Below are 22,386 nucleotides of genomic sequence, written 5' to 3'. Positions count from 1 at the left end.
TGAAGCTCTGAGGATAAGTCACCCAGCTAGTCAGTGTCAGGGGTAGGATTCAAACCCAGGACTCTCCAGCACTCTTTCTACTAGACTACTTTTTTCTTCTCATGCTATTGATAGACACCATGTTATTTGGACATTTGTTTTGGGGCCCTCATGCTGTGGGCACTACTGCTGCCTGTGTTTCATTCATTCATTAGGCCTTTTCTGTAGACTGTGAGCATTGCGTAAAAGTACCGAAGGTTATAGATGAGGCCACATTCCCAACTTTGTGGAGTTGATGTTGCAGCCCTGGCTTAAGAGATGGGCCAAGGGGACCCTAAGGCCCAGGGGCCCCGACTGAGCCAGCCCTACCACGTGCCCCACCTGCACCTCCTTCCTCTTTCTCTGTTAACCTACGTCTTTATAAAGCACGGGCCCTCCTGCCTGGTCTACCCACAGGTACTGTTTCTCATTTTCTGTGATGAATGATGGAGCCTTCCTGACTTGTTTCTCCTTTTCCTCTAGAAACTGATCCTTTCAGAAACCACCATATTCGATGTCTTGCCCAACTTCTTCTACCATGTTAACCAGGTGGTCTGCATGGCCTCTCTGGAGGTGAGTACTGTGCCAGCTGCCTGCGTGGACCCCCCAAGCCTCAAGCACCGTGTGCGAGGCGAACAGGAAGGGGGCTTCAATGGCGCCCACCTTCCCCATCTTACGGATGTGGCAAGAACCCTGGGGGTGGGTTCTGGGTCCCAGCCAGGCCTGGAATCCAAGCTCTGCCTACCAATGGGTCCCAGAGCCCATTCTGAGGGTCTGTGCTACTGGGCTGGTTCTCCACCCAAATCCTGACCCTTCCCGAAGGGCTTCCAGGCTCAGCAGTTTGAGAGCAGGATGGGGTGGAGTGAGTTTCTCGCCCACTTCCCATCCGTCCCTACGTGAAGATGCCAAAGGCCCAAGTGAGAAAGTGATTTGCCCAGGGTCACAGGCAGTAGAGGCAAAGCTGGGAGCAGCCCAGCTCTGCTGATCCCCCAGTCAGGCCAGCTTAGGGAAGACCTTGGCAAGAAGTATCAGGAGGGATGAGCGTGGTTACCATCTGTGTGACTTGCGGAGGGGGATCAGCCTTGTAAGGGAGTGTGTTTGCTTTCCCTTAGACCCTGTAGCTTGGCTCTCTGGACCACGTGGACCAGTTAGCCTTTGGGGAAGACCTGGAGCAGGGGGAGGAGAAAAAGGGGTTGTCTGGGGCAGGGGAGGTGGGCATCCCCCGGGGAAGGAAGGAAGGAGCCCCCCCAACCAGACCAGGCTCTGCTCTCAGAATGTCTGCAGTGTCTGAGCCCCAAGAGTTAAGCTGAGTGAGTGAGCGGGTCACCAGTCAGAGAAGCCAGAGCCGAGAGAATCTCCCAGAACAGGATGCTGAGGTCCACGGTTTGCTGGGAGCTGACTGCTCCTGTCACTCTCTCTGTTTTGCCCAAAGCCCAGCATGGGCTTGCTCCAAGCCCAGCATGCTTTTTCTCCAACTCACCCTACGCCTTCCTCCTGGCGTGCCCAGAAGTTCTGCTGGGCCCTGGAAGGCTTCAGCCACAAGTCCCATTAGCCTTTTTGGGGAAAGTGTTCTGGGCACAAATGAATGAATGAGTAAATGAATGAACGAATGAATGAGTGAATGAGTGAGTGAACAAATGAATGAATAAATGAGTAAACAAATGACTGAGTGGATGAATGAATGAATGAACAAGTGAACAAACGAATGAGTGAAAAAGTGAACGAATGAATGAGTGAGTGAATAAATAAATGAACATTTATTAAGTGCTTACTGTATGCCAAGCTCTGTGCTAAGTGCTGGGGGTACAAATGGACAAATGAGATCATTCCTGCCCTCAAGGAAGACCTCAGCCCCACACCTTTGGGAAAGCAGCCTCTGCTTGTGTGGTTCGTCACCCCGATTTTGCCTGATTAGTTTGATGTGGGTTGGTCTGAGCCGCCACCACCTCCTGTGCTCCTCCCTGTCTCAGGTGTATGTCCGTAGAGGCTACATCGCCTACGAGCTGAACAGCCTGCAGCACCGGCAGCTTCCAGATGGCACCTGTGTGGTGGAATTCCAGTTCATGCTGCCCTCGTCCCATCCGAACCGGTACGGGCCGGCCCTGCTCCCCCACCCCCGCTCCCTTCCTGTGGTCCCAGCCCCAGCTCCTGGCCTCCCTGCCTCCCTCTCCAGAGCATGCAGGGCTTTCTTCCCCACCCGTGACTGCTGGAAAGGGGCACGCAACCTCGTGCCGTTGTCTTGATGGCTGGTCACGGCTTAGTCTGTGTCCTCATTCCTCGGAGAGTCATTTTCCAAAGCGGCTTCTCTGCCATCTGGAGGGGGACGTGCGACGGTTGCCTTGCATCTTCTCCCCTCGTGACATCTTGTGATAGCGCCTTAGCTCACTCTCTCATTTTTCCACAATCTTATTTCAGAGTGCACACCCCTATACTGGTCAGGTAGAGTGTGGTTCTTGGAACCTAAAATCTCCCTTTCCCCCAGGGATTTGGCCTTTGTTCTTCCTCTCTCCTCTTTCCTTGGGTTCCTGGCTCCCCATGGGCTCCTGAGATTCGATTTGGGGCTGGGACGGTCTCTCTGGGATGCTTGTTTTCCACTTGGACTTGAGCTTTGTTTGGTGATCAGTTGGGGAGGTGGGCTCGTCCTCGCTCAAAACTGAGCAGGGACTTTCCTAATCATCTGGGATTTTTAAAAAAAGGATTACTGGGGCAGCTAGGTGGCAAAGTAGATAGAGCACCAGCCCCAGAGTCAGGAGGACCTGAGTTCAAATCTGGGCCTCAGACACTTGACACTAGCTGTGTGACCCTGGGCAAGTCACTTAACGCTCATTGCCCTGCAAAAAAAAAAAATAATAAATGCCTCACAAAAAAAAAAAAAAGCAAGGAAAAGAAAAAAAAAAAAAGGATTTCCCTTTCCTGAGAAGGAAAATGCTTCCATTTTAATGATGACATTAAGAGTTTCCAGGCTGGAGAAGAGGAGAGGTGCTCCCATTTCTCTCAGCTTTGAATGGCTAGGTGATTTGCTAGAACCTTCAGGAACTGCAAAGGCAAACGCTTGTGGCTGGAAATTCTTTTGGAGAGTAGGGGCTCAACAAATGCCTAAAGACTGGTACATGGAGTGGTCTTGACGCAGTGAGGGCCCAGGGTTCGACTCCTCTTGAGAGGGCGCTCATGCTGATGCCTGAAAAGAAGGGGACCATGACTCAGGATCCAGGGGGTCAGAGTTGGGGAGGAACCTGAGGGATCCTCTAGTTTAGCCTCTTCCTTTTACAGAAGAGGAAACTGAGGCTCAGGGAAGTAGAGTGATTTGCCCAAGGTCACACAAGCATGTCATCACCACAAGGAGCCTCCAGGGGCCCTCTGAACAGGAGAGAGGAAAGAGCAGTGGCAGGATTCACACCTGGGTCTCCTGACTCCACACCATCCTTCCCCTGCACCTCCTGAAAGTTCAGAGGTTCATTCTTGTGCAATGGAAACTGCTGAGTTTGTCTGAAGACTCGGAGTAGTAGCAGAGTGACGTCCTCTGTCCAAATGGGAAATAAGATTCCGTGTAGTTTCTTGGCCGCCAGGGAAGTCAGCCCAATATGACTGATCCCTCTCCTAGCTGGGTGGCACTGTGAATAGAGTACTGGGCTTGGAGTCAAGAAGAGCTGGGTTCAAATCCAACCTCAGACAGCTAGATTTGTGACTCTGGGCAAGTCACTTCATTTCTGTGTGCCTCAGTTTCCTCACCTATAGAATGGGGGAAATAAGAGCACCTACCTCCTGGAGTTGTTGTGAGGATCAAATGAAGTATGAGTGGTGCCGCCCATGCACCATTGTGTCTGTCCCAGGGTGGTTGTGGCCAGGGAGGCACGGAGAGGATTCTCTGAATGGATCAATCCCTCGGTGGCAGAGGCCCTTGGCTTCGGTGGATGCCCCGAGTTTCCCCAGGCCTCTGACTTGCTGTCTCTCGGTCCTCCCTGCAGAATGGCTCTTCCCGTCAGCGTCACCAACCCTGACCTGCTGCGGCACAGCACTGAGCTGTTCATGGACAGCGGCTTCTCCCCTCTCTGCCAGAGGATGGGAGCCATGGTTGCCTTTCACCGATTCGAGGATTTTGTCAGGTACCGAACAGAGCGTCTTCCCATAGAACCCCGGGCCTGGGAAAATGGCCTTAGAGCTGAGGAAATGGAGCTCCGGGCGGGAGGGGCTGGGACTTGTCTGAGCACACATGCACCCCCCCACACACACACGTATGCACACATGAATGCACATGTATGTACACATGCACACACTACGCCTGGCGCTCTTTGGCCTGTGCCCCAGGGCTCTCCTGTGAGCCTTGGCAGAGCCAAGATTCAAACTAGATCTCACGGAACCTGGGGCAGGGGTCTTTCCTCTACCCCATGATGCCTCCCCCCAGAACAGGGCAAACCCTCATGAGACTGCCCAGGGAAGAGGAGCAGGAATATTTTCTTACCCCAAAGAAAAGTCCTTGGCCCACCCAGAGTAAGTAGGGGAGGGCTGCCTCAGGCCCCAGGGATACCCCATGGTGGCCCATGGCTCAAATCCCTTTGAGCATGAGCAGTGTGCCTCGCATAGCAGCTTGTCCCCTCTGGGTCAGGCTGGGAAGTCCCTGACTCTTCCCACCCTGGCTGCTTTGAACCCCACTAGAAACTTTGATGAAGTCATTTCCTGTTTCGCAAACCTGGCTAAGGAGAGCCCCCTCTTCAGCGAGGCCCGGTCCATGCTGTACTCCGAGGAAGACTGCAAGGTGAGTGAGCCACTGGACAAAGATTCTGCCAGGGGGCAGCTAGGTGGTGCCGTGGATAGAGCACTGGCCCTGGATTCAGGAGGACCTGAGTTCAAATCCAGCCTCAGATACTTGACACTTACTAGCTGTGTGACCCTGGGCAAGTCACTTAACCCCAATTGCCTCACCAAAAAAAAAAAAAAAAAGAAGAAGAAGATTCTGCCAGGAGGGCCCTGCCCAGGCATGTGGGAGCAGTCAACTTCCCTCTCTGTGTCTGTCTGTATGTCTCTATCTCTGTCTCTGTCTCTCTCTGTGTATGTTTGTCTCTCCCTTTCTCTCTCTCCTCTCTGTCTCTCCTCTCTCTGTCTCTCTCTAGCTCTGTCTTTATTTCTCTGTCTGTGTCCATATCTGTTTCTCTTTCCCTTCTCTCTCCTCTATCTCTTTTTTCTCTGTCTCTTGTTCTCTGTTTCTGGCTCTCTCCTCTCTGTCTCTGTCTCTCCTTTTTCTGTCTCTCTCTAGCTCTGTCTTTATCTCTGTTTCTTTGTCTGTGTCCATATTTGTTTCTTTCTATCTCTTTTTTCTCTGTCTCTCCTCTCTCTGTCTCTTTCTTGTTCTCTGTTTCTGGCTCTCTCCTCTGTCTCTGTCTCTGTCTCTGTGTGTCTCTGTGTCTCTCTCCTGTCTCTGTCTGTCTCTCTGTCTCTCTCTGTCTCTGTCTCTCTGTCTCTCTCTGTCTCTGTCTCTCCCTCTCTCTCGTTCTCTGTTTCTGGCTTTCTCCTCTCTGACTCTGTTTCTCTGTCTCTCTCCTGTCTATCATCTCTCTGTCTCTCTCCTGTCTATCATCTCTCTCTCTCTCTCTTGTTTTCTGTCTCTCTCCTTTCTGTGTCTCTCTGTCTCTCTCCTGTCTCTCCTGTCTCTATCTCTCTCTTGTTCTCTCTCTCCTCTCTGTCTCTGTCTCTCTGTGTCTGTCTCTCTCCTGTCTCTCCTCTCTCTGTTTCTCTCTTGTTCTGTCTCTCTCCTGTCTCTCCTTTCTCTGTCTCTCTCTTGTTCTCTCTCTCCTCTCTGTCTCTGTCTCTCTGTGTCTGTCTCTCTCCTGTCTCCTCTCTGTGTCTCTCTGTCTCTGTCTCTTTCCTGTCTCTTCTCTCTCTGTCTCTCTCTTGTTCTCTCTCTCCTCTCTGTCTCTGTCTCTCTGTGTCTGTCTCTCTCCTGTCTCCTCTCTGTGTCTCTCTGTGTCTGTCTCTTTCCTGTCTCTTCTCTCTCTGTCTCTCTCTTGTTCTCTTTCTCTCTGTCTCTCCTCTTTCTGTCTCTCTCCTGTCTCTCTTGTTCTATGTCTCTGTCTCTCTCTCTGTGTCCGTCTCTCTCCTGTCTCTCCTCTCTCTGTCTTTCTTCTTCTCTGTCTCTCTCCTCTCTGACTCTGTTGCTCTGTCTCTTCCCCCCTTCTTCCTTCCTTGTTCTCTCTCACTCTCCCTCTCATCTGAACTTGCAGTATATGAAGGAGGAGCCCATCCACATTTTGAATGTCGCCGTCCAATGTTCAGACCACCTTGAGGACGAGGAACTGGTGCCAATCTTCCGGACGTTTGTGCAGTCCAAGGTACTGACTGTGTTGTCCCTGAGGTCCTGCTGGACTCTCTGGATCTCGTGGGATGTTGGCGAGGATGGGCTGGGGCTTCTGGGCACCTCCTTCATTGGTTGTGGGGGGCAGGGGAGGAACCCAGTGCCGTGAGACACGAGGAGGCCGCACCCAAGGCACTATGTGGATGCTGGCCAGGGGTCACCATGACGCTCACGTGTGTCTGCCCAGGCTGCCTTGTGAGCCGGCTCCTGTGGGCTCCCTGTCGTAGACGAGGGCTCAGGTCACCAGTGCCCAGGCCCACGGCGGGAGGCTCAGGCTGGGGGCTCGGCCCGGGGCCCCTTTCTGGCCTCTGTAAGTGAAAAGAATCTACACGTATTCAGAGGCACCATCAACTTTTATCCGCCCCTGCTGCGTCTAGGGCGTGGTTGATGAGGTTGGGGGAGAAATAAAGAGGCATACCTGAGGATTCTTGAGGCAGCTTGGTGTGGGGAGGTGCTGGTTAGACATGCAGTCTGGAGACCTGATTTCCGATCCACATCAGCCAGGGGCTCTGGGTGACCATGGGCCTCACATTCCTTCTCCGCATGGTGGATTTAGCGATCCTGTCGGCCCTGCCCCTCTCCTAAGGTTGTTTGCTGTAGACGTGGGCTGGGACTATCATACAAAATCAGGTCTGTGAGCTAGAACCTCACCAATGAGATGCTGGGAGAGTGTGCCAAGATTGCTTCTGGCCGGGAGCTGGGAGGACCATGGGGCAGAGCCAGGGGCAGAGTAGAACCTGGACGGAGGCCATGGGGCTCATCTGGCAGGGCTGGGGAGCTGGGAGGTGGAGAGCACCTCTTAGAGATGGCGGGAGGAGAGGAGAAGAATTGTTTGGGGAGGGGCGAAGAGGCACACTTGGCTGGAGCATGGGGGCTCCTCTGAGATAGGGCTGGGAAGGTCAGTTGGACCCCAACTCTGAATGTCTTCTCCCCACCCAGACGTGACTTCCCTTTGCTACTAGCAGAGTATTTTACTCCTTCCCCTCCCTAGGGCTCTTGGCAGATACTGCCTTGCATTGTAGTGACTTGGGTGGACATCTTATCTAGGATCGGACAGGATGAACTCCTAGCAGTCAGGGACAAAGTCTTGCCCCATTCCACAGCTTCCCCCTTTCTCCCTTCTCCCCTCCATGCCCCTCCTAGCCCAGGGCCCTGTACCTACCTGGGAACAACAAGCACAGGACAGAAGTCCTACTTTGTCCAGCTGAACATTTCCCAGAAATCTCAGGTCTTACCTTGTGTCTTGTGCCAGTCTGTGAGGTGCAAAGAAAGAAGCAGAGATAATTAAGCTATGGCTCCTGCCTGCACGGTGCTTACAGTCTAGCTGGACGTGTGCAGAAGGACAAAGTTACACAAAAATAGTGGGTAGAAGCATAAGGTGTGGGGAACAGTTGAAGACGTGGGGATATTTAACACGGGGAGGGGAAAGCGGAACATGAAAGGCTGTCATAGAAGGGCAGCGGGTCTCCCCTCCCTGGAGGTCTCCCCACAGAGGCCAGATGGCTCCTGCTTGGGGATTCTGTAGAGATGATTCTTGTTCGGGTCTGGGTCAGGCTAGTTGGCCTGCAGGGCCTTTCCCGCTCTGAACCCCTAGCAGAATTGGCTAGTCTTCCCCAAAGGGGCATAGACGGAAGTCCTTTTCTGCTGGTCTGAGCAAGGGTGACCAATGTAAAATGTCACTAACTGCACCAGTCAAGCCGCCTCGCTGGTGGCCACCCCTTCTCTGTCTTGGCCTTGGCGTCCTGTGCTGGGCTCTTTACTCTATGCAGGATCCCTCAGGCACCCCTTTTCCCCATCCCCCCCACGTTCCCAAAGGGCCTCCTGGTGGTGATCCCACACACAGACAATGACACTCATTTGTCACCTCCTTTAAACACAGAAACACGTCCTTGTGGAATACGGCCTCCGGAGAATCACCTTTCTCATTGCACAAGAGGTGAGTGTGTGGGTCTCCTCGACCTTTCTAGACCCATTACAGTGCCTTGGAAATTCGGTCCCCCCACTGGCATGGCCAGGGATGGGTCATTGGGGCAAAGGAGAATGGCACCCTCATACATTAGGGTAGCGGCACTGTTGGCCTGATTCCTGGTAAGTCATCTCTGGGCCCTTTTCTCTGGATTGATTTTTCTTTTCTGTGACTTTCTTTTTTACAGAGAGAATTTCCTAAGTTTTTTACATTCAGAGCAAGAGACGAGGTATGACCAAATGTCCGTCCCATGTGTTAGAATGTTGCACTCCCATAGCCCGGCCTGCCCTCCAGCCGCACGGGGCTAATGTTCATAGAGCCGGCCAAACTCTTCCCAGGATCACAGTGGGAAGGGCACGTAGACATCATCTAGCCCAGCCCCCCTACTTTTACAAATGAGCAAACTTGAGTCCCAGAGAGGGAAAGGAACCCACCCAAGGTCACACAGGTGGCAGATAGCAGCTCTCCTAATCCAAGGCACTGTCCCTTTAACGTATCCAGGACTTTCCCACCCCCTTGCCTTTGCCTGTGCTGTTTCCTATTCTGGAATGCCCTTTCTTCCATCTCCACCTAACTCAGGCGCCACCTCCTCCAGAAAGCCTTTGCTGATGGTCCTCCTAGAGCTCGGGGTCAGAAATGAGCTATTCTGTCTCCCATAAGCCTTTGCACCTGTTCTATGTTAGAGTCGTGTTGAGTGCCGCCTATGGGAGAGGGTGTTCTTATGGCCTTCCACGTCCCCCACCTCATTTCTCCCCCCACTTCCCCGGGCCCTAACGCTACATCGCACCCTGTTGGTTGGCCTTTTAGAGGGTCTGAACAAGCAGAGGTTTTGTGCTGATTTTTCCTGCTTTGTCCCCAGTTTGCTGAAGATAGAATTTACCGCCATTTGGAACCTGCCCTGGCCTTCCAGCTGGAGCTGAATCGGATGCGGAACTTTGAGCTGAAGGCCGTGCCCTGCGCAAACCACAAGATGCATCTTTACTTGGGCGCTGCCCGAGTGAAGGAAGGCACTGAAGTGACCGACCACCGGTTCTTCATCCGCGCCATCATCAGGCACTCAGACCTCATCACCAAGGTACTGGAGGCTGGGGCAAGGTCATGGCAGATGCTGCAACCCACTTCTCAGCATAGGCAGGGATCATCAAGTCCCAGAGAGGCAGCGCAGGACTGGCTTCGGGAAGATCTGGATTCAAATCCTACCATCACACACACACACACACACACATGTGTGATGTCTCTCATCCTCTGTTTCTTAATATATATAATGGGAAATAATGACAACATCTGCCTTAGAGGGTTCTTGTTAGGGTCCAAAGAGAAAATTTATTTTTTTTCTTGGTAATTTAATCATTTTATTAATACAGCCAGAATGTTATTAACAAAAGGATGGTCATTTGGCCATCTCGAAAGAGGGAGTTTATATCAAACATTTTGCAGACTTTAGGTATTTGTTTAGCTATTGTTTGTATTATTATTCATCTCCTTGTTATTAATTATTGTTCTAGAAATCCTCTCCACATTAGTTGTTTAGACTCTGCTTGAATGTTGTGGGTGTGAAACTTGCCCAGAGATGCTGAGCGCCTTGTCTAAGGCTGCACAGTGAGGGAGAATGATAACTACCATTTCTATGGCATTTTAAAGTTTGTGGGGTATTCCCTTGGTGGGCTCTTATTAGAGCCGGTATGAAGTAAGATCAGGAAACGTGAAGGGATTGGCCTTTGCCCCTACAGCTCACCAGTGCCTCTGGTGGATGGAAGTCTGGGTTTCCCTGACTCCCAGGTCAAGCATGGTGCTATCCAGTGGAGGGGCAGCTAGATGGCGCAGTGGATAGAGCACTGGCCCTGGAGTCAGGAGGACCTGAGTTCAAATCCAGCCTCAGACACTTAACACTTACTAGCTGTGTGACCCTGGGCAAGTCACTTAACCCCAATTGCCTCACTAAAAAAAAAGGGGGGGGGGCAAATTGAGGCTTGTCATTTGTCATACCACAGTTACTTCTGGATCCTTCACTTTCACCCCAAAGCACCTTCCCTTATGACAAAGGAAAACATCTCAGCAGAAGCAGCAACAGCATCTGATGCATACAGCATTCTGTACCCTGGGTCCACCACCTCCCTATTAGAAGGACAGGGAAGGTTTCCTTGTCAGTACCTGGGTCAAGACTGGCTTGTTCTTGCATCAAATCTGATCGCTGATCCGGCTGTCTCTCATCCTTCTTTGCTGACAGGAGGCCTCCTTTGAGTACCTGCAGAACGAGGGGGAACGGCTGCTCTTGGAGGCCATGGATGAGCTGGAGGTGGCCTTCAACAACACCAGCGTCCGCACCGACTGCAACCACATCTTCCTCAACTTTGTCCCCACGGTCATCATGGACCCTTCCAAGGTCTGATCCTTGGTTCTGTGGTGGGGGTGTTTGGGGAGGGGGCTTTGTAGGAACCAGCTTGACCATCACAGTAGGAATGGCCGCTCACATTTCTTTGTCCCTGCACCTTTCAGTAGCGTGGGAAGGGACAAAGAGGAGTTAATTGGGAGCTATGAACAGGTGGCTAATGAGACTCACTCCTTGCGGGAATGCACCAGCCTCCTCTATATGGTAGGCGGGTGTTTGGGGTCCGATCCACATCCACCATCTTCTCCATTAGGCTGCTTTGGGGGGACTCCCAGATCACTTCAGTTTCCTTAGAAGAGAGTAATTGCATGTAATGGGGGTTTGGAGTTTGGTTAAGAATTAAGCCCCTTGTTGATCCAATTGGCAAAAGTAGTGAGGGGCAGCTAGGTGGCACAGTGGATAGAGCACCGGCCTTGGAGTCAGGAGTACCTGAGTTCAAATCCAGCCTCAGACACTTAACACACTTACTAGCTGTGTGACTCTGGGCAAGTCACTTAACTCCAATTGCCTCACTAAAAAAAAAAAAAAAGTAGTGAAAGCACAGGTGAATGGATGAAAAGTACTTATTATTAACTTTTAATTTTTAATATTAAATTTGTGTTACTTTTGGGTACACAATACGAAAGTCCCTGCCCTGAAGAAACTCATGCTCATCGGAAAAGTCCCCACCTGCAGTTACATTTAGCTGCAGGGCAGACAGAGAGCCCATCTGTGCTAAGTGGGCTAAGGGTCCATCGGTGGGACAGATGGCACTGCCCAGGGGTCCTTGGGTCACTCCTCTAGGTCAGACAACAGTGCTGGGGGGATTCACAGCATAAGACCTGGAGGTCTTTCCACCCATAGAAAGAAAAGGATTGCTGGGGGAAGATGAGAGGGGAAGGGTGCCTGTGATGGTGGCTGGTCTTGCCGCTTCCTGCCATCCTGAATGGGCTCTGGGCAGGTCGGTGTTGGGATGCTATGGGAGTGTTGGTCGTTGTTGCCCAGGGATGGATAGGTAGGGGATAGAGAAGCAGGTATTGAGTAGGTCTAGCATTTCATTGGTCCACTCAGGTCGAGTGGAAAGCATCCTGGGTCTGGAATCAGTGGAGCCCTGGATTCCAATCTTGCCACATGCTCCCCAGCTGTGTGACCTAATCAATCTGCGTCTCAGGCTCTTTCCCTGTAAAACGAGGGCAGAAAGAGGTGCAGTGCTTGGAGCTTCCCTCATGGGGCGGGGGGAGGCCCAAGTGAGATGCTGCCGCCGAGGGCCTCACAAACCTGTGGCGCTCCCTAAAGAGATGCCAGGCAGGGTCGCTGGCCCCCGGCCAGTGCTGAGCCCAGACAGGACAGAGGCATCACAGCTGCTTGATTTAACCCTATGAGACAGGTAGACGACTCAGGTATCCTTCATTTATGAGGACATTGTGCTAAGGGGCAGGCAATTCAGGTGATTCACTCAGGCCACAGGGTCCTTTTCTGTTGTGGAGTGGCTTCCTGTGATTGGATGGACTGGTCATCAAAGGGTCCTCATGTTCTTGGGAGGTACTTCTTCCCCTAGTGTAGAGTGAGATCCCTCAATGCTTTTGTATCCTGTTTATTCCCAGAGTGTTAAAATGCATAGGGGGCGGCTAGGTGGTGCAGTGGATAAAGCACTGGCCCTGGATTCAGGAGTACCTGAGTTCAAATTCGGCCACAGACACTTGACATTTACTAGCACAATGTCACTTAACTCCCATTGCCCCGCAAATAAATAAATAAATAAATAAATTTCATAGAAGCTGAAACACATAATCATCTGAGCCCCCCTTCAGGTTCTTTCATAGAACTAATTGTCTGCAGGGTCCCTGGGTCTAGAAGTACTTGATGGGGATCTAGAGTCATCTATATGTATGTACATGTGTGTATGTGTGCGTCTCTGTGTGTGTGCGCATGTGTCTGTGTGCATGTCCTATTTTTTCTTCCTTTTTAAAAAAAATGAACATTTTTATTTAAAGTTTTGAGTTCCAAATTCTATTCCTCCTTCCCTCTCTCCCCTGCCCCTCCCTGAGGCGGTAAGCAATCAGATATAGGTTATACATGTATGATTATGTAAAACATGACCACATTAGTTAATTTGTATAACTCTCAAATAAAAGAAAAAGTGAAAGAAAGTGAAAAATAGCACCCTTCCGTCTGTGCTTCATTAATATCAGTTCTTTCTTTGGAGGTAGATAGTATGCTTTATCATTAGTCCTTTGGAATTGTCTGGATCATTGTATTGCTGAGAATAGTTGAGTCATTCACAGTTCTCATCAAACAATATTGCCGTCTCTGTGCACAACATCCTCTTGGTTCTGCTCTCTTCACTCTACATCAGTTCATACGAGTCTTTCCAGGCCTTTCTGAAGTCATCCTGCTTGTCATTTCTTACAGCACGATAATATTCTACCACAATTATATACCACAGCTTGTTTAGCCATCCCCCAGTGGGTGGGCATTCCTTTGATTTCCAATTCTGAGCCACCACAAAAAGAGCTGCTAGAAATATTGGGTCTTCTTCTCTTTTGGGGGATGTCTTTGGGATATAAATAAACCTATGTGATGTCCTGCCGTCGGCAGATTGAGGAGTCTGTTCGGTCTATGGTGATGAGGTACGGCAGCCGGCTTTGGAAGCTCCGTGTCCTGCAAGCTGAGGTCAAGATCAATATCCGCATGACCCCAACCGGCACCGCGATCCCCATTCGCCTCTTCCTGACCAACGAGTCCGGCTACTACCTGGACATCAGCCTTTACAAAGAAGTGACAGATCCCAGGAGCGGAAACGTAAGGAACAGACACGGCCTAGATACAAGTTCCCAGCGGGCGGGTTTCTCTTCTACCCTTTGTCTCTTTGCACTCTGAAGGGCTTGGGATGGTGCGTGGATAAATGGAGGCCTGAGCTTTTGGGCCGGCACTGCTGGGATACAGAGACAAAACCACCCTTGGCTTGAGGAGCTTGCTAGAGAAGTAAATACAGGTTCATAGGAGGAGAGCATTAATCACATTCAGCAGACATTTTTTTTTTTTTTTTACGGGGCAATGGGGTTAAGTGACTTGCCCAAGGTCACACAGCTAGTAAGTGTCAAGTGTCTGAGGCCAGATTTGAACTCAGGAATTCCTGAATCCAGGGCCGGTGCTTTATCCACTGCACCGCCCCAGCAGATATTTATTAATCACCTTCTGGATGCCGGGCTCAAAGCCGAGCCCTCGGGATACAAAGGGAGAGGGGCTTCTCATAGATTAGGAGGGAAAACCTCTTCACAGGTAACTGGGGCCTGAGTGACCAAGGGAAAGTGCTGTGGGAATGATTAGGGGCTGTTCCAGCCAAGGAGGAGACTATGACATGTGCAGGACAGAGGTGTGTTCCTGAGGTGCCCATGATGTAGATTTCTGTCAAGGGAACCACACTTTGCGGGTGACTTGTCATTCTGAAGCTGTGCTTCTGTTTTCTGCTGATGGAATAAGGAGGCAGAGGAGGGGCAGGGGCTGACCCCAGCTGTCCTTCCAACACCCGTCCAGCAGCCGCGAGGGCGGGGCACGAGCTGCCAACCCCTCCCCCAAGGTCTTAGGAAGATGCCTCAGGGTCCGATTCTGCCCCTCTTCCTAATTTAGATCATGTTCCACTCCTTTGGGAACAAGCAAGGCGCCCAGCACGGGATGCTGATCAACACGCCCTACGTGACCAAAGACCTGCTCCAGGCCAAGAGGTTTCAGGCCCAGTCTCTGGGGACCACCTACATCTATGACTTCCCAGAGATGTTCAAACAGGCAAGTGCCGGGCTGAGCCAGGAGGCTGCCTTCAGGGGCAGATCAAGGGCTCCCCAGGGCTGCAAGAGTCCAGGACTAAAAACACTGTGTCCTTTAGGAAAAGAAGGGGGACTTGGAGTGGGAGGGGAGTCGATGAGCTCTTTACAGAATTCAAGTTGTTTAATGGTGCCTTGTAGTTATATGTGTGTGTGTGTATATACATATATATATGTGTGTGTATGTATACATATAATTGTGTATATGTATATATAATATGTATATATGTGTTATATATACATATAAATATGCATGCCTGTGTATATCTATCTGTATATATGTATATATACACATAAAAATGTGTATATAAGTGCATATATAAATATAATTGTGTGTATATATACAGTTATGTGTATATATAAATGTATATGTGCATATATAAATAAATTGTGTATATATGTGTTCTATATACATATAAATTGTACATGCCTGTGTATATCTATATGTGTATGTGTGTATATATACATGTAAATGTATATATAAGTACATATATAAATATAATTGTGTATATACACATATAATTATGCTCCTCAAAACTTGAGAGTATCCCAATGGCCAGTGTGTGTGCACATATACATATAAATGTGTATATGTACATATATAAATTTAATTGTGTATATATGTGTTATATAAATGTGCATGCTTCTGTATATATGTGCATATATGTATCTATACATATAAATGTGTCTATATATGCATATATGAATATAATTGTATACATGTGCACATATAAATATAATTGTATATATGTGTATATGCATACAATTATGTATATGTGTATATATAAATATAATTGTATATATGTTTTACATATACATATAAACATGTATGCCTGTGTAAATCTATATATATCTTTATATATAATTATGTTCTCGATCTCCTGCAAATGAAGCACATGGGCCATTTGACTTCCACTAAAATGTTGGCTCTGTGCTCCATTGATGCTCATTAAGCACCTGTTCCATGCCCTACTGTGTGCTAGGCACCGGGGGGATGGAAGACCAATATGATATAGTCTGTCTGCAGGGAGCTTATAGCCAGGGCCCACCCAGGGCAAACAATGAATTCTGTGAAGTGGCGCCATGCATTTGAATTTGTACTATTTGAATTTATAATTATGTAAACTATAGCTGTTGGGTCTAGTCCAGAGGAGAAATACACAGTATATTTAATCAGTCGGTCAAGTCAGCAGGTGTTTTTAAAGCACCCACTGTGTGCCTGTCACTGTACTAAGCCCTGGTGATGCAAGTATCTGGAGTGAATCGTCTCCCTCCTAAGGAGTCTCGGTGCTAATGGGGGAATGCACAGGCCTGTGAAGCTGTGGGTCACTGACCACACACATCAGCCTTGCAAACTTCACTGCAGAGGCATCCACACACAGGAGATGCAGAGAGCTATATGAGAACACACCTCTCCCTGATCTAGGAAACAGGATTCACGAGTGCATCCTGTGCTGGGGCCAAGGGGCCGGGAAAGCCATCCTTGAGTGGGAGGGGCGGCCCGGTCCTCGTCCCAACGACTCATGTGTCATCTCTGCAGGCTCTCTACAAGCTGTGGGGCTCCTCAGAGAAACACCTCAAGGATGTCTTGACTTGTACCGAGCTTGTGCTGGACTCTCAGGGGCAGCTGGTGGAGATGAACAGGCTCCCCGGAGGGAACGAGGTAAAGAGCAGCCATCCCAGGTGGCCCCTGAACTGCATCTTGGTCTTGGCCAGTGCCCCCATCAGCCTGACGCCCCTTGGTCTTGGCTGACGGCCCCCGATGGCCCACTCCCGCCTTGGTCTTGGCCAGTGCCCCCACCAGCCCGCTGCCCTCTCTCCTCTCACAGGTGGGCATGGTGGCTTTCAAGATGCTCCTCAAAACTCGAGAGTATCCCAATGGCCGGTACATCATCGTCATCGGCAATGACATCACTTTCCGGATCGGCTCCTTCGGGCAAGAAGAAGACCTTCTCTTCCTCCGTGTGTCCCAGCTGGCCCGAGCGGAGGGCATCCCCAAGATCTACCTCTCTGCCAACAGCGGGGCCCGCATAGGCCTGGCCGAAGAAATCCGGCACATGTTCCACGTGGCCTGGCTTGACCCCGCCGACCCCTGCAAGGTACGTTACCTCTGCGAGGGAGGGGCTCAGAAAAGCAGGGGGAGCGGTGTTGGGCCAGGGCAGAAGGAACCAACAGGGCACTGCCCTGGAAGGGGGACTTGCTGGTGGCCTTGGCACCTGCACCCCCCTCTCCTCCATCCAAGGATGGGGCTGGGCAGAGGATCTCTTGGTCCCTTCCAGCTCAGAAGTCTGTGGATCTCTGATTCAGCCCATGGCTTCTACATCAACTATGAACAATGGAACAAGAGAGGAGGGGCCCCTCACCGGCCCCTAAGGAACCAAACAGGCATCAGGCCTCGGTGCTCTCTCGGGCATGACTTGGGGTCCTTCCTCTCAAGGGTTTCTGTGCATCTTTTCATGGCCTGGGAGGGTGATGGTCTTGGACTAAGGTCATATAGGTCAGGGGGCAGCTAGGTGGCTCAGTAGATAAAGCACCAGCCCTGGATTCAGGAGGGCCTAAGTTCAAATCTGGCCTCAGACACTTAACACTTACAAGCTTTGTGACCCTGGGCAAGTCACTTAACCCTCACTGCCCTCAAAAAAAAAAAAAAGAAAAAAAGACCCATGGAGGTCAATGATTCTCTGCTAGTCTCTGGTATTCTATAACCCACCTCAGGATTACACAGGAGAAATTCAGACCTCTTAAAAACAAGGCAGAATTCTTTGGCTTTGATCTTTTAAAACTCTTTGGGCTGCAATCTACCCCTGTGGAGGGAGGACCCAGACTCACATGTTGGGAAGGCCGTGGGAGGTATCTTCTCCCATGTCCTCAGCGATGGTCACTGAGCCTCCACTTCAGGGCCTCCCATGCCAGTGTATCATCCCGCCACCCCCCCCAAACCCCGGCTTGGGTACCTTCCTGGAGATGCCCAAAGTGGCCCTGAGAGAGCTCCTGAGAAGGCCAGGCCCCTGAGGAGAAGACAACCCCATTCTTGCTGCCAGAAGGGTTCAGAGGCAACAGGAGGCGGGGGAGGCCTCACAGTCAGTGAGGGGCCCGGGGGAGGGGGTTGACAAGAGAATGGGCTGGATCCCAGGCTGGGGGATTGGGCTGCAGATCACCAGGGATGAGCAGGAAGCTGGCGCCCTCTCCTCTCAGGGATCTGCCTCTTTGCATGTACCTGAGGAACTGGACCAAGGCCCTCTGGGCTGCCGGGCACAGGGTCCCTGAGGGCCAGGATGATTGTCTCTTCACCCAAAACTTAAAAGGTCTGGGGAGGGGGACCCAGGCTTGCCTCACACATTGATGCGGGGGGAGGGGGGTTCAACTATCAGGGAACATTAATTAGGCACCTACTGTGTGCCTAGCATGGCATTAAGTGCCCTATAGGAATACAAAGAAAGAGAAAGAATCCAGTCCATGCGCTTGAGGAGCTTAGGGATAAATTGGAAGTGAACAATAGAGGGAAGTCGCTAGAATTAAGAGGGATGGAGGAAGAAGCAGCTAGGTGGCGTAGTGGATAGAGTACCAGCCCTGGAGTCAGGAGTACCTGAGTTCAAATCCGGCCTCAGACACTTAGCACTTACTAGCTGTGTGACCCTGGGCAAGTCACTTAACCCCAATTGCCTCACTTAAAAAAAAAAAAAAGAGGGATGGAGGAAGAATTCCTGTAGGATGTGGGGCCATCTGCAATGAGGATCCGAGATCCATTGATGCGTTGACAGGATAACCCCAAGCCTGCCGCCTCCCGCTGCTTTTAGGGCTGAAGCTTGGCCTCGTTGTGTTATTCCCAAGCATCCCAGAGGTCACTGGAACCCTTGGCCATCCTTCCCAGGAGTTCCCATTTTAAAACCAACAGAGCAATGGTTGGAGCCGAGCTCTTCCAGTGGGTCATTGTGGTGCCTTTGATTTGTAGGGATTTAAATACCTTTACCTGACCCCGCAAGACTACACCAAGATCAGCTCCCTGAACTCTGTCCACTGCATGCACGTGGAGGAGGAAGGAGAATCCAGGTGAGCATCCTCCATCGCTGGCCTCTTCTCCCCAGTGGGTCGGGGTTGTCTGGTCGGGTTAACAGACTCGTGTCTTGTAGGGCCCTCCGCACACTTTGTTTGACCCGGGACGGGAGGTCTCTCATTGTGGTGGGATGGCAGGTTTAGAGACCAGTCCACAAGTATTTGTTCAGGGCTGGGCACCGGGGAGGCAGCTACACAGGATGATATAGTCCCTCCCTGCTGACCTGAAGCTTGTGTTCGAATTGGGAAGATGACAAGGATCTGTCCAAATAGAGACTGCGCTGATAAATGGGACAATAGACAGAGAATTCATTTCAAGGTAGCCTGGGAGGAAAGGCATTTGAAGTCAGCGTAGAAGGTGGTGATTGACTTGTGTCTCAGGAAGAGAGGGACACTGAAATCAAAGGGAGGAGGGGGGGTGTTCTAGGCATGAGGGATGGCCAGGGCAAAGGTGTGGAGATGGGAGACAGAATGCCTACTTAGCGCAGAGGGAGACAGAAGGAGAAGCCAGGCCTTGTGGCTGAGCAGTGTGAGGGAAGTCTCTGTAAACAACTATGGACTCCCAACAAGTCCTTGAGATTTAACTTTGCTTGGCATCCCTCACCGAAGGGCAGAGAAGCTCCAGCGATCGCAGAGAGACAACATCAGAACCTTGGAATAGGGAATGTCAGAGCAGGGGCTCCTTCGAGCTGGAGTGGGGAGGCAGAACATCATTTCCCTGAGCCGCGGTCGGACTCTGCCCCTCTCTGTCGGTTCTCTACTTAATGTGCGCCTGATTTGAGCAGGTATGTCATCACGGACATCATCGGGAAGGATGATGGGCTCGGAGTGGAGAACTTGAGGGGCTCTGGCACCATCGCTGGGGAGTCGTCTCTGGCTTACGAGGAGATCATCACCATCAGCATGGTGAGTGTCCTCCCCTTGGGGGCCGGCTGGCCAGCGGGCCTGAGTTGTCTTTCCGGGATCCTTGGGGTGGCCGCCTCCTCAGATCGGGGCCCCTTTGAGCCTCAGGGAGTGGTTTTCATGAGTGGCAGTGGTCAGAAGTGGGCCTTACCCAGTGTCTAGCCTCCTTGGACCTGGGCCTTTGGCAGGGATAGACATCGAGGCCAAAGCAGGGCCTGGAACCCAAAGCTGTTCTAGCTTGGGAGGGCTCGGCCAGGCCCGGGCCCTCACTGGCTTCCAGCCTGAGAACCCAGAGTCGCTGTCAGGTCATGGGACATCAGAGCGGGAGCTGATGACCCAAGTTATAGCAGGATGGGCATGGAGATGGCCAGCACATCATCCCCGCTGCCCCCGGTGCTGCAGAGATCGTGGTCAAGGTCATCCCCGAGCCAAATGGGAAGCTTGCAGGTGTGGCCTTCGGTGTAGGACTTCCAGTATGTCCATCATGCATCTGGCCTGCCGTCTAGAGAAAACCCAAACGTGGGCATATCTGGTGGGGGTGGTAGGCGACTTAATGAGGAGAGCACAAGTCCAGACACAGGAGGACCTGAGTTCAAATGTGACCTCAGACACGGACTAGCTATGTGACCCTGGGCAAGTCACTTAACAAGGAAGGAAGGGAGGAAGGGAGGAAGGGAGGAAGGAAGGAAGGAAGGAAAGAAAGAAGGAAAGGAGGAAGGGAGGAACGAAGGGAGGAAGGAGGGAAGGACTGAGATCCAGAACTGCCTCAGACAGCTCTGTCCTTCAGAATCCCGGGCCCTTGAATATCAAAGGATGCCGGCCACGCTGGCCAAGCTGAACAGAGCAGGTCCCGGAGTTCTGTTTCAGAGTTAATGTGTCCTGCTCCCCCCTTCCCTTCCCCGCCAATGACTCATCTCCTCCTGTAGGTGACCTGCCGGGCTATTGGGATCGGTGCCTACCTGGTGAGGTTGGGCCAGCGAGTGATACAGGTTGATAACTCCCACATCATCCTGACAGGAGCAAGCGCATTGAATAAGGTAACCGGGCTCCTTGTCGTCTGGGGGTGTGGTGGACGTGGGGAGGCCGAGGCGGAGGGTCATCACCACTTGTTTCCTTGGCCCTCGAAGGCCAAGTGGAGGCCGCGTGAAAGTCCAAGCTGCCGCCCAAAGCAGGGAATTCCTGGTCCTTTCATAGCCCTGTGGGCTCCTCCTCGTCAGGGGTGTCCTACCAGTTCTGAGATTCTGTGAAGGAATAGTTGGACTGGAAACCACGGATTATCACAGGGTCCTAAATTTGGAGCAGAGAGGGCCCTTAGTGGCCATTGGGTCCAACCTCCTCATTTAAAGATGGGGAAACTGAGGCTGGGAGAAAGGTCAAGTGATTTGTCCAGAGCCACACGGCTCAGCTAGGAATTGTCTATGGCAAGACCTGAACTCGGGTCTAGTGCTCTAACCCCTGGGCCACCTAGATTCTCGTCGGGTCCCATGTGTACATGTCACTGATGTGGATAAGCAGGAATTGAATATCTTGGATGGTTTTAGGTGTTCGCTCATCCTTCCCAGGTTGCTCTGTCTGGTTGTCTCTGACCTTAGATGAGTTCATTCACTGTTTGAGGCAGTTCTGGCTCTCAGTCCTTAAGCCTGCCCCTTGTTTGTATTTTGATGTGCTGTGTAAGAGCCAGATGGAGCCACAGTCCCACTGGTGGCCGGCTCTGGACTAGTGCAACAATCCAGAAATCAGCAGGGCAAGCCCTGGCTCATGCGGGCTGGCCGGGTGCACAAGCTGCTCAGGGGACTTTGCTGACTTTGGGTTTTGAACCAGGTCCTCGGCCGTGAAGTTTATACCTCAAATAACCAGTTGGGTGGCGTGCAGATCATGCATTTTAATGGCATTTCCCACATCACCGTTCCAGATGACTTTGAGGGAGTTTACACCATCTTGGAGTGGCTGTCATATATGCCCAAGGTACGTTTCCCCAGACTGAAGCACACAGGCCTGAATAACCTCTTTTCTTTTTTTTTTTTTTCCTTTTTCTTTTAGTGAGGCAATTGGGGTTAAGTGACTTGCCCAGGGTCACACAGCTAGTGTCAAGTGTCTGAGGACAGATTTGAACTCAGGTACTCTGGAATCCAGGGCCAGTGCATTATCCACTATGCCACCTAGCTGCCCCTAAAGTTCTATTATGTATATGCAAATACTCATTTTATTGTTAAGTCCAGAGTAAAAATAACAAGAGGTTGCAATTATATAGCACGTGAAGGTTTTCAAAGCACTTTATAAATAACAGTTCATTTGATCCTTTCAACAGCTCTGGGATGTAGGTGCTATTATTATCCTCATTTTACAGATGGAGAAACTGAGGTAGGCAGAGGTTAAGTGACTTGCCCGGGGTCAAACAGCCAGCAAGGATCTGGGGCTGGATTGGAACTCAAGTCTTCTTGACTATAGGTCCAGCTCTCTAGCCACTGTGCCACAATGCTACCTATGTAAATTTTTTAAAAAATAGAACCATCAAAAAGAATGTCATGGTGATGTTCAGTTCAACATTTACTAAGCATTTTGTTTGATTTCCAAAGAGAAGTCTCTGGAGGGGCCCTTGAGAACTCATTGCAGGCATCTTCTATAGGAGAGGGACAGAGGCGAGTGTTTCTCCCCAAGTTTCCCTTCCTCTTCCTCTCCTGGCTGACACCCAGTAGCATACACTCTTCCAAAATATATGTAAAAACAAATTTTGACATCAATTTAAAAAAAATTTTTTTTATTTTTTAGTGAGGCAATTGGGGTTAAGTGACTTGCCCAGGGTCACACAGCTAGTAAGTGTTAAGTGTCTGAGGCCAGATTTGAACTCGGGTCCTCCTGACTCCAGGGCCAGTGCTCTATCCACTGCGCCACCTAGCTGCCCCTTGACATC

At 50.9% G+C, this 22,386-nt stretch overlaps 1 protein-coding gene across 4 annotated transcripts in view; it reads left to right on the top strand.

Annotated features, from left to right (window-relative positions):
• Positions 1–22,386, top strand: part of ACACB (acetyl-CoA carboxylase beta) — a 108,848-nt gene that overhangs the window by 74,428 nt on the left and 12,034 nt on the right. For all 4 annotated transcript variants that reach the window (XM_043971229.1, XM_043971220.1, XM_043971244.1 and 1 more), the window contains 17 exons: positions 502–591; positions 1,989–2,107; positions 3,984–4,121; positions 4,672–4,771; positions 6,234–6,341; positions 8,244–8,300; positions 8,518–8,559; positions 9,190–9,405; positions 10,558–10,713; positions 13,297–13,500; positions 14,329–14,484; positions 16,060–16,182; positions 16,349–16,618; positions 18,472–18,569; positions 19,358–19,478; positions 20,402–20,512; positions 21,297–21,440. In XM_043971229.1, the coding sequence (XP_043827164.1) occupies positions 502–591; positions 1,989–2,107; positions 3,984–4,121; positions 4,672–4,771; positions 6,234–6,341; positions 8,244–8,300; positions 8,518–8,559; positions 9,190–9,405; positions 10,558–10,713; positions 13,297–13,500; positions 14,329–14,484; positions 16,060–16,182; positions 16,349–16,618; positions 18,472–18,569; positions 19,358–19,478; positions 20,402–20,512; positions 21,297–21,440 (2,253 nt within the window). The remainder of the gene's footprint in view (positions 1–501; positions 592–1,988; positions 2,108–3,983; positions 4,122–4,671; positions 4,772–6,233; positions 6,342–8,243; positions 8,301–8,517; positions 8,560–9,189; positions 9,406–10,557; positions 10,714–13,296; positions 13,501–14,328; positions 14,485–16,059; positions 16,183–16,348; positions 16,619–18,471; positions 18,570–19,357; positions 19,479–20,401; positions 20,513–21,296; positions 21,441–22,386) is intronic.

This window comes from Dromiciops gliroides, chromosome 1 (genome assembly GCF_019393635.1).
Source record: "Dromiciops gliroides isolate mDroGli1 chromosome 1, mDroGli1.pri, whole genome shotgun sequence".
Classification (NCBI taxonomy): Eukaryota; Metazoa; Chordata; class Mammalia; order Microbiotheria; family Microbiotheriidae; genus Dromiciops; species Dromiciops gliroides.
Note: the sequence above shows the minus strand (reverse complement) of the source record. Positions and strands in the feature narration are given on the sequence as shown.